At 37.4% G+C, this 12,304-nt stretch overlaps 1 protein-coding gene across 1 annotated transcript in view; it reads right to left on the bottom strand.

Annotated features, from left to right (window-relative positions):
• TFCP2L1 (transcription factor CP2 like 1) overlaps window positions 1–12,304 on the bottom strand; it is a 39,998-nt gene that overhangs the window by 20,469 nt on the left and 7,225 nt on the right. The window contains exon 2 of the mRNA XM_070957096.1: window positions 8,557–8,708. Coding sequence (XP_070813197.1) covers window positions 8,557–8,708 — 152 coding nt within the window. The remainder of the gene's footprint in view (window positions 1–8,556; window positions 8,709–12,304) is intronic.

Below are 12,304 nucleotides of genomic sequence, written 5' to 3'. Positions count from 1 at the left end.
GCCCTTGAAGTGATGTCCCGGTGCCTGGAGGCCGTACGGATCTGGATGGGGAGGAACAGGCTCAGGCTCAACCCATCCAAGACCGAGTGGCTGTGGTTTCCGACGTCCCGATATAGCCAGTTGATGCCATCACTGACTATTGGGGGCGAATCATTGGCCCCCACGGAGAGGGCTCGCAACTTGGGCGTCCTCCTGGATTCACGGCTGTCTTTAGAAGAGCACTTGACGGCCGTGACCGGGAGGATTTTTTATCAGGTCCGCCTGATTCGCCAGTTGCGTCCCTTTCTGGATCGGGACTCGTTACGCACGGTCACTCATGCCCTCGTCACCTCCCGCCTGGACTATTGTAATGCTCTCTACATGGGGCTCCCCTTGAGGAGCACCCGGAGGCTCCAACTGGCGCAGAGTGCGGCCGCGCGGGTGGTAATGGGAGCGACATGGCGCTCCCATGTAACACCTCTCCTGCGTGAGCTGCACTGGCTCCCGGTGGTCTTCCGGGTGCGCTTCAAGGTTTTGGTTACCACCTTTAAAGCGCTCCATGGCTTAGGGCCTGGTTATTTACAGGACCGCCTACTACCACAAATAGCCTCCCACCGGCCAGTACGGTCTCATAGAGAGGGACTCCTCCGGGTGCCGTCAGCCAAACAGTGTCGACTGGCGGCCCCTAGGGGGAGAGCCTTCTCTGTGGGGGCACCTACCATCTGGAATGAGCTCCCCCCGGAGATACGGAGGATCCCGGATCTGCGCTCCTTCCGCCGTGCTGTGAAGACCTTTTTATTCCATCAAGCGGGCTTGGCCTGATCTCTTCCCTTTTTAAATATGTAAATTTTAATCTGTTTTTAAATTATTGGGGGTATTTTAATTTGTCTGGGCCAAAAAGTTTAATTTGATTTTATCGGGTTTTTAAATTTTGTGTATTTATGTATTTTATTGTTGGCTGTTCACCGCCCTGAGTCCTTCGGGAGTAGGGCGGTATACAAATCAAATAAATAAATAAATAAATAAATAAATAAATAAATAAATAAATAAATAAATAAATAAATAAATATCAACATCATATTGGGCCACAGTTGCAATCAACGAGCAAGTAACCAATTATGGTTTAAAATAAGGATGACCCGATCAGCTAAACAAATTAGCTGAGTCTTTCGGGAGTAGGGCGGTATATAACTCTAATAAAACAAACAAACAAACAAACAAACAAACAAACAAACAAACAAACATAAAACAAATTGCATCAAGTCTTAATGCAAAGTGTAAACCAAATGGTATGGTATGACTTCAATAGTCAATAAATTATCAGTGGGTGTCAGATTGCGTTTATGCTTTCTTGTATTCTACAACAACACTGTTTATGTCTTATGGAATTAGGAGTGCTCATTCTGTGCGACTGCTCTTGACAATTAGCATACATATGCCAAGATTTTTAAGAAGATGTTGGATAACCATTTGTCTGAAGTGGTGTAGGGTTTCCTGCCTGGGCAGGGGGTTGGACTAGAAGACCTCCAAGGTTCCTTCCAACTCTGTTATTCTATTTCTATTTCTATTGCTCCAGTGGCATCTTTCTCCTGGAGTGGTTTGTATGTCTTGCATGCCTACAAGACAAAAGCCAACCAATGTAGAAATGTGTGCATGTTGACTTATACTTTAGTATACTTTAGTATAAGTCTTATAATGCAACTATACTTGGAGAATCTCCTTGCCTTCAAAATGTCTGAAAGCAGAAATTGCAGTGGAGAAATGTTAGTGAGGGGATGGGGCTAGTTTCAAATTTGTAACAGATGAACAGGGCTAAAGCCTTCCAGACAGGGAGTATTTTTAAATTCTTATATCACAAATGCATTGTTGCTTAAAGGGCCTGATTGGTTAACTTTGATAACAATTTGTGTAAATCTTTGGTTATTTCATAATAGGAAACTAATCAGAATATTTGATGTGATGATTGAAAGTTAAAAATTGGTTAATCATCCCACTTCTTTTCCAGTTGAAACTCTGAATACTTCCATGAACAGAACAATTTCCCATCCTGGTGGTCTCCAGGTCTATTGGATGTCATTTCCCTTGACCAGTCTTCAGACTGGCTGAAAATTTTGGAAGCAATCTGTACTGTTTTAGCATAATCTCACATTCTGCACTGGCATATTATGCTTCAGTTGCAGCTTATGTTCTTCAATCAGAATTTCTATCAGCAGGTTGTGTAATGATAGCACAAGCAAAATAACAGAATAATGGAATTGGAAAAGACCTTAGAGGTCTTCTAGTCCAACCTTCTTCTCAAGCAGGAGATCTTCTACCATTTCAGGCAAATGGTTCTCCGATCTCTTTTTAAAAACCTCCAGTGATGGAAAACCCAGAACTTCTGAAGGAAAGCCATTCCACTGATTAATTGTTCTAACTCTCAGGAAATTTCTCCTTATTTCCAGGTTAATTCTCACCTTGATTACTTTCTTCTAATCTTCTTCTTCTCCTGCCTTCTTCTAATCTTCTTCTCCTGCTCTGGAGAATAGGTTGCTATACAGACCCCTCTTCTTTGTGGTAGCCCCTTAGATATTGGAACACTGCTATAATGTCACCCTTAGTCCGTTTCATTAAACTAGACATACCCAATAAATCTGTTGAGATCATTTTGTATCTTGAACCTATATTCTGGAGTATTGGCTATTCCCACCAGTTTAGTGTCATCTACAAATTTGTGATCTGATTCTGCAAATTATGTGACATATGTCATCATGGTCTTCAAATCCAAAATTCTTAGATCCCAGTTATTCCTGGCAGGTGTTAATCTATAGTTTTATTTTACACATAATTTTAATTAAATTATGGTTCATTTTACTTACTATACATTCTTAAGTAGTGTCAGTAAAGACTATATTCATAACAAACAGAAAAAAACACTTAAGCTTTTTGTACTTGAACTCATCTAAGTTAAGTCATTTTAAAATGTTAAAAAGCCTCCTTTTTAAACATCTTTTTTCATATATATATTTCCCATACCTTTTTTAAAAATATGAATTTCATTTTTCCTTCTCAAAATTTGAGTTGTGTGTGGGGTTGTTGTGTTTTTTTGGGGGGGAGGGAAATCTTTCATTTGGTTCACACTGGTTCTCCTTATATAGCCTATAGAAGAGAAATTTTCCAAAAATCTACAAATATCTGGAATCAGCAGAACTGTTCATCTTTACAGAAGCAAAGTAAAGAAAAACCAGTTCCAGGAGACTGAGTTGACATACCTAAGGCATATCTATTTAATAAGGCCAAGTTAATAATCACCTGGATTCTGATATAACACTAAGAAAAATGCATATTTCTCAGATCATGAAAGTTCAGTCCCTACATTCCACCCATGTCAAAGAACAAAACACACTCCAGCATGAAACATAATCCAATGGAAATCTTGTTCAACTGCAGTCAAAATATATTGTGTTACTGATACCCAGCTGACTAACAAACTAAGAACACCCAATTTTTTAAGGTTCTTTTTCACCGAACTTCTCTGAGTAACACATAGTAAGAATACCATTAGAGGGAAATTAAAAACTCTTTACTTTTTCTGAAAATCTCACTGATGTTTCATCCTTGGTATTCAGTGTAAAATGGAAGCAATAGTTACAGATTGTATAAACCTTTTTACTTTTTAGAAATAGATTGATTACTTTACAGTCAGAAGATACTTGGTTGTAACGATAGCCTCCATTTTTCTGCATAAACATTGGGAAAAGCTTAAATGTATTAAGAAACTTTTTCCTTGTAGAACTCTCTTTTTATTTAAGGAGCTCCCCTAACTTTGTATGAAATGTTATATTATTTAATGATAATAATTTTCCTGCAATTTCTTTGAAAAGCCCACTTCAAGACAGTCTGTTTCTTTTGGAAAATGTCTAAATTATGCTCTATGAACTAACCATGTCAAAGAAATAACTGTTTGAGAGTTCCGAGAACAAATGATCCTTTGAACTGAATGAGAAGGTCTTCGGCTTTAAAGAGCACATGTGTTGGTTGACATATCTAGTACAATATAGCAAAGCCTTCCTTCTGTAAGGGTGATTTGTGATTGTAACATCTGCCTACTTGTGATCACAATGCAAGAGTTCATACAGACAGTACATTCAACAGTACAAAGTTATTATGAAACCTATAATTTTCTTGGAACTGTATAGATGCTACAAAGACAAATTGCTGTCCAGAGGCTCAGTTAAATTGGCATGTTACAGAAAGGGAAGGTGGAGAAAGGGAAAAAAACCAAGAACTGCGGCAGCAGTAGTTTTGCCAGTGATCTATATAATATTAATTTGGCTTTTTATTTGCCATGATGATTTTCATGGGAGGTAAAGGATCCAGTTTTCCAAAGGATTCCTGCCCTGCAAGTCAACAACAATTGGAGATGTGGGTTCTTTCTGGTAGGAGAAGAAAGTGGCTTCAATCCTGAGTGATAGAAGAGGGCCAGGCTATGCCTTTTCTTATTATGGCTGCCCTATTCCCTTTATTGGGATTAATTTTTACCCTTCTGGCACTCAGAGTTCAAAGGTCTATGGAGATTCTCAATCATCCAGGTCATGGTTATCCCAAAGGTACTTTTTCCAAAAGGCAATTGGGCTTTCTTGGGTTTTTTTTTCTTTGAAAATGTTTCGCTTCTCATCCAGGAAGTTTCTTCCGTTCTGACCTGATGAGAAGCAAAATGTTTTCAAAGAAAAAAACCCAAGAAAATCCATTTGGCTTTTGGAAAAAGCACCTTTGGGACTCAGAGTTCAAACTTCCCACTTTTTCCTTTCCTTGAATTCAGAAAGAATATTTCAGAAACAAAAAAAAAAAGTCTAAGATATGGTAAATAAAATGATAATGGTATATTAATCTCTGGCTAAATATAACTGAAAATAGATGCTGGTATGGATAAGTACAAAGTTACCAGTATTAATGCTACGGAGAGAGAATAGATAATTTATTCTCCATTTTTATGTTAAGTTTTAAAATAGGCAGTGACATCTGGTCAGCACTAAGTTTAGGGAAAATGAAAATAATAAACGCGATTTTACTACTACCAAATGCATCTAGTATGATTCTTTAGCTTTTATGTCTTTAAAAAAGTGTTTAAAAAGATAATACTTTATATAATAGTTCTACAGGACTGGGAGTTATGAGGTGGACTTTTTTCTCTGGGGTTAATTTCCAGTAATATTGGGGGGAAATGAGGAAACAGAACGAAGGATTGCATTGGCCTTAATCCAGTAAAACAATTCAAGGTTTTGGTTGTCACCTTTAAAGCCCTTCATGTCTTGGGACCAGGTTATTTGAGGGACCGTCTCTTGCAGGTAACATCTATCCGACCCATTAGAGTGGGAAGGCAGGGAATGCTGCGGGTTCCATCCTCGAGGGAGATACACCTGGTGGGACCCAGAAGAAGGGCCTTCTCCGTGGTGGCTCCCTCTCTCTGGAACATCATTCCCCCAGAGATTAGAACAGCTCCCATCCTAATTCTGTTCCAGAAGGCGCTGAAGACCTTGTTCTGCCAGTGGGCCTGGCCTGGGGAACCCAGAGCGGGATGGAGCCCATTAAGTGGCTTGTGTGATCCGCTGTCGCTGGGGTGGGAGGTGGGGGTCAGGGGTGATTTTATTACATTAATTTATTTGATCTTTTTATGAGTTTTACTGTTTTTTAAATGTGTTTTTTTATTTTCTGTTAGCCACCTTGAGTCGCCATGGGCAAATAGGCAGCAATATAAATCTAATAAATAAATAAACAAACAAACAAACAAACAAACAAACAAACAAATAAATAAATAAAAGATTATTTTTTTTAATTTTTAATTTTTTAATTTTAATTTTTAATTTTTCATAATGCTTACTTATCCTTATATCCAAAGTATTATTCTAGCACTACTAATATTTTTGTTGGTAAATCCTTATAGTACTGTTAGTTACTACAGTGCATGCCTATGTTGCTGTCAGTTTTCATTACACAAGAGCTTTGTAAACATGTAATAATGTAATAATGGGATTATATATTATATACTAGTTATATATTTCCAAAAACAATTCCAACTGCTGTTGTTAAATAACTGATTCCTGTTAAATAGAATATATTTCATCCATACTAAATAGTAATTATAGAATTGACCCATAGGTAACTAATCTGAGTGCTTGTCCCCAGTATCAGATCAAAAAGAGTGCAGAACTGATTTTGGCATTTGTAGATTGCTAGAGAGAGCTAGGATAAAAACGCTATTTGAAAGGTTATAGCCCTTAACTGGATGTAAGGCCTACTGAATCCAATAGAGTTAATTTTGAAAAGCCAAGTAGAGCATTAAACTCTAGGTGTCTTGAATCACTGAGGTTCTGTTTGGATATTACTACTAAAATTAATTTATTTTCAGGAATAAAAAAATGAATGTATTTCAATATCCAAATGAAGTTGGATTCTACAGTTGACATGATTTTATACCAAATTCATATTAACAAGACCAAAGAGCAAATATAAATAATATACAATATTTTTAAAGTAATAACAGAACATCTTGAAAACAGAATATTTTTATTTACAAATAATTTTTTGCCCCCAAACAAGCTTATGGAAGCATTGTCATCAATATTAATAAAAGAGAACTGAAAATAATATTTTTATTCTATTAATTAATAAAACTGTTCCTTTTCACAGGAAATTTTGTAATTTCAGGCAAAATAAATGTGAATAAATGCAATTTTTTTAAAAAAAATATTTTTGCTATTTGTAGTAGAAGAAGGAAGGGGGAAATATATTTCTATGTTTACTACAGAGAATATTATTGGTATTGATGTTAGAAATAGTAATAGCATTTAGACTTATATGCCAATGGCATATGTACTATGCCATTTCATAGTGCTTTACAGCACTCTCTAAGCGGTTTACAGAGTCAGCATATTGTCCACAACAATCTGGGTCCTCATTTTACCGACCTTGGAAGGTTGGGAGATTGAGTCAACCTTGAGCCAGTCAGGCTCAAACTCCTAGTAATGGGTAGAGTCAACGAGCAATACTGCATTCTAACCATTGCACCATCGTGGCTTACTACAAAATGGAGTATCTTATTTTAAATTTTGTCAACCTTAGTTTTTGTGAAGTGTTGCTTCTAGCAAAGATAGAATGCAGATACACATACACAAATATGTGAGAAATATGTTTTATTATTATATATATATTATTTATAATATATTTATTAACGAAAGAGAAACCTCCAAAAATAGTTTAAAGCACAACTGACTGAGTTTATGCAAGAAGCTATCAATAGCATGCAAGTTCAACCTAACAACTGTGGGCTGTACAAAAATGCATTTTTGCACTATAAGACACTCTGGACTATAAGACACACCTAGCTTTTGGGGAGGAAAACAAGAAAACAAAAAAATCTGCCTCTGCCTCCCAGCCCCAGCACATGGCTCGTCAGGGCTCTGCTCTGTTGTGCTCACCACCAGTCAGCTGAGTGACTGCTGGATCCCAGCCTCCCATAGCCCCACCAATTAGCAGGCTGGCTGACCAGAAACGGGGCTATCGGTGGTTGGATCGACCTCCAGCAATACCGCCGATCAGCTGTTCCAAGCAGCGGGCATCATCACGGCCTATCACTGGCGAATTGCGGTGGCAGCAGCAGCGATAGGCAGCAGCGATCCCCGCCACCTGGAACAGCTGATCAATGGTATTCAGGGAGGCCGATCCAACTGCCAATAGGTGGTGGCGGCAAATGGCGGCAGCAATGGTAGGCGGTGGTGGTGAGCAGCAGCAGCAGCAGCAACAGGCGGCAGCTGCGATAGGCAATATTCACTCCATAAGACGCACAGACATGTCCACCCACTTATGGGGGGGAAGTGCATCTTATAGTGCAAAAAATACAGTACTTTTTCCACAAATCAGTTCAAACCTCAATATTCATTGATGTGTTGCATTTTTTATCTAAGAAACCCAGAATCATACACAACATTCCCCAACTCATACAATGCACACACCCAGCATAAATGTCTTCCAGATATGTTGGCTGACAACTCTCAGAATTTCTGGCCAAATGGTGGCTATGCTGGATGGGAATTCTAAATTTTAAACATCTAGAGGGAACTAGCTGGGAAAGACTGGTATATACTGTCCAGTATTTTGTATCAGAATCTCCATACTACATGGTGTACATTTTGCATTTTTCTATTGCACCTTGATTCCTAGATTTGGTAACCAGATAATATTGTCTTAAGCAGAAACAAAGCAAAATCTACAATCTCTCACCATTCAGGAAAGTGCTGTTTTTCTACCTTAATAGAAGAATTAAGGTTAAATGAGTACAACATTGCAACTGGCAATCACAATATTTTTCATAAGTCAAATATACCCCTAACACAGAAGCAGTGAAAATATAAACTTCCTAAATATGCATAATTCTACTCCACCGTGGCACATTTCAGATACAGTAACTTAAATGATGTTGGTCCCCCAGACATGCACAAGCAACCTTCAGACCAAATTAGGGTCTGCTATGTTTAGTCTTCAAACCACCAAAGATCAATTCAAACAATCAGAATCAATTCAATTTTGTTTTGGTCCTACCTTGGTTGAGATAAGTCAGAGTCTCTTCATGAAGCTTTATGGCAGGAGATGTCGCTGCACAGAGCACATATTGAAACGGAGGGAGTTTTGCATCATTCTCAGGGGAAAGTTGAGGCTCTTCTTGTTTAAAGAATGGCAGTGCAAGCACATCACTGAAAATATAAAATGAAAACTTAGTTAGCAATGGGTTGCCTTTTTTTTTTTTTTTTACTATACAACTACAATGGAGTTAAAGGCAGAATCCTCTGAACCCATATTCCATGAGTATTTTTTCTGAGAACACATTCATTTAATAAGTTAACCTGTTAAAAAAACAAATGATATCAATTTCAATCCATTTCAATATGACCACATTTATATGATGAAAACTGGCACAATAAACTCAATGATACACAAAGAAAAGGATTTAGAAATATATGCTGTAATGATACTGTTTTTCAAGTAATCTTATTGAATGCAGTATCATATATTCTGTCACATTCATACATAGATGCAGACTGAATTATTTTTTAAAGAAAGAGTCATGTTAGTCTCTAGGAGCAGGAGCACCAGGGAGCTATGGAGCATATTAAAGTTTAAGAAGTTTGCTATTCCACAGGCTTTTATGGACTCTAATCCACTTCATTGGATATATGGAATCTAGTGCTCAAAAAAGGATGGGGTAAAACAGAAAGATAAGGTATGTACACATACTCCTACTATTGATGTGGAGAAAGGGTCCCAAAGGTGTTTTTTTCAAAAGGCAACTGGACTTTGTTTTTCCTTGAAGATGTTTTACTTCTCATCCAAGAAGTTTCTTCAGCTTTTCTTCAGATGAAGAAGCTTCTTGGATAAAAAGCAAAACATCTTCAAGGAAAAACAAAGTCCAATTGCCTTTTGAAAAAAGCACTTTTGTGACAACCCTGACCTGGATGACTGAGAATCTCCGTAGATAAAAGGGGAGGTAACAATACGAAAGAAAATATGAAATACATAATTGCTTTTTTTGCCATCAACATATTCTACGAGGAAGAAGAGAATTAAAGGATTCAAGCCAGACTTTACTTTAAAGTTATCTGTATGATAAAGATATGCAGTTCATATTAGAAAATAGTTCTTTTAGATGAAGAAGAAGAAGAAGAAGAAGAAGAAGAAGAAGAAGAAGAAGAAGAAGAAGAAGAAGAAGAAGAAGAAGAAGAAGAAGAAGAAGAAGAAGAAGAAGAAGAAGAAGAAGAAGAAGAAGAAGAAGAAAAAAACTTGGTAAATAGGAGACAGATTTCCCCAAATATATTTCAATCTATGCAATTGTTCTTGATAAGACAAGACACTCCAATATACTCCAATACTTCAGCACTGCAACCTCCTCATACCTAACCTCTCCCACCAAGAACAAGGAAACATCTTCTCTCAGTCTATCCTCCCAGAAACTACCATTCCTAGAAACTATTCCCAGTCTCAAAAGTGATTCAGTCTCACACACACACGTTATAAAAAAACAAACTAGGTACAAAGACATGTGTGCATGTTTAATAGATCCAGGCATGAATCTCATACTCAGTTAATGGTACCTGATAATACCTATATGCATGATCTATAGCTTGGTAACTGCAGGATAAATCTATTATCTGTTCACATTCTGGTGTACTCCAGAAAAGTTAGAACTAAAGTCTTGTTCAACTTCTGGTGACTTCCCTGACTATTCATGTATTTTTTTCAATAGTAGAATGGAAATAGTTGCCACTGCTTTCTTCCAAGCAGTTTTTTTCATTCTATATTTAGCTACAGATATTTCCCAGTGTCTGCCACCCAAATACAAATCATATTTGCCCAGACTTAGCTTTTCTAAGATAAAGTAAGGTTTTAGCAAGGCCTGCCAAGACTTAGGGCTAACACTCAGCCTGAAAAAGACACAAGTCATGGGTCAGGATGTGGATTTATCTCCCTGTATTACAATCTCTGCACAAGAACTGCAGGTTGTCCATGACTTTGTGTATCTCAGTTCAACTATCTCCAAAACTCTCTCTTTAGATACCGAGCTGAATAAACGTATTGGTAAAGCGGCCACTACGTATTCCAGACTTACAAAGAGAGTATGGTTCAATAAGAAGCTGATGGGACATACAAAGATCCAGGTCTATAGAGCCTGTGTCATGAGCACACTCTTGTACTGTAGTGAGTCTTGGACCCTTTACGCACGGCAGGAGAGAAAGTTGAACACCTTTCATATGTGCTGTCTCCAACGTATCCTTGGCATTATCTGGCATGACAAAGTTCCAAATAGCGCAGTCTTGGAACATGCTGGAATTTCTAGCATATATACACTATTGAAACAGCGACATCTACGCTAGCTTGGGCATGTCATGAGAATGGCTGATGGTTGGATTCCGAAAGATCTCCTGTATGGAGAATTAGTGCAGGGAAGGCGCCTTAGAGGGAGACCACAGCTGCAATATAAGGATATCTGCAAGAGGGATCTAAAGGCCTTGGGAATGGACATTAATGACTGGGAAACCTTGACCTCCGATCATTCAGCTTGGAGGCTAAAGACGCAGCATGGCCTTCTCCAATTCGAAGAGACACTTGTTCGGCAGGTTGAGGCAAAGAGGCAGTCCCAGAACCAGCGAAATCTGGGGGCTGGGCAGGGGACAGAATGTATCTGCCCTCAGTGAGGAAGGGATTGCCACTCTCGAATTGGCCTTTTTAGTCACACCAGATGCTGTTTCAGGACCTCTTTCCAAAGCATGATACCATAGTCTTTTGAGACTGAAGGTTCCCAATGCAATCTCCAAATTTCCAGTCATGTGGCTTTTAAAGACCACTCTTCTTGATTATAGATAAGTTTATGTTTAGTATTTCCAAACAAGTTGGGCCACATTCTAAAACTGTTTAACTAGTCATAAGATTAGGAACATATATGCCAAAAGTTAAAAAGACTGAGTGTATATAATGTATAACATTTTACAGCATTCCAAGTCCAGTTGGAAACCATGAGGTTTCAGGAAACTAATATTTTATAGTATTAAAATTACGGTAATTATGCTGCATTCATAGATCATTGTAGTCTATAAAATGAAGGAACAAAGCATACATTGTGTCTTTTTCTAAGCAGAAGCCATCAGAATACTTACTTATTTTCTAATGAATCAAATTCATTTAACTTAATGGGCTTATTTTTTGCTTTTGATTCTAAATATTCAAGAGATGCAACATTAGGTCAACTGTCTTCCATAAATATTTGTGTGCATATGAAAAAAACTACATTTTCTAGATTCCACCACATCTACAATTATTAATAAACATCAACTGAAAATTAGGGCAAGAAGGTGTTTCTCTTGTGCCTACACAGATTAATAATTCACTTTTTCACCAGCAGGAAGATAAAAAAATTAGCTGAATCCATTAATCATATCTGTTTTATAATAAACATGATAAAGGTTCTTAACTGAAAGAGAATATGATTTCATTTTATGGGGAACTAAAGTTAAAAAGTATGTGAACTGCAAAGTTAAACATGAAAACTTTGACAGCTTTGCTGGTAACTGACAATATCTTGACAATATTATTTCTTTATTTTATAGTTTGCTGAAATAATTATTTCAAAGACAGCAAAATAATACATTTTAAATGCAATATAGAATTTATGTTAGCAAGAATCTAAACCAGTAAAATATACTGTGTTCTTTTCATCTTCAGGTCTACTATATAAAAGTCTTTACACCGTCTCAACATAAACAGCTACCATAATGATAACTGGAAATGTATAAAAGGA

The sequence above is a fragment of the Pituophis catenifer genome, unplaced genomic scaffold (genome assembly GCF_029215685.1).
Source record: "Pituophis catenifer annectens isolate HBS135680 unplaced genomic scaffold, rPitCat1.0.hap2 SCAF_1, whole genome shotgun sequence".
Lineage (NCBI taxonomy): Eukaryota > Metazoa > Chordata > Lepidosauria > Squamata > Colubridae > Pituophis > Pituophis catenifer.
The sequence above is the reverse complement of the archived record's forward strand: the minus strand, read 5'-3'. Positions and strand labels throughout refer to the sequence as shown.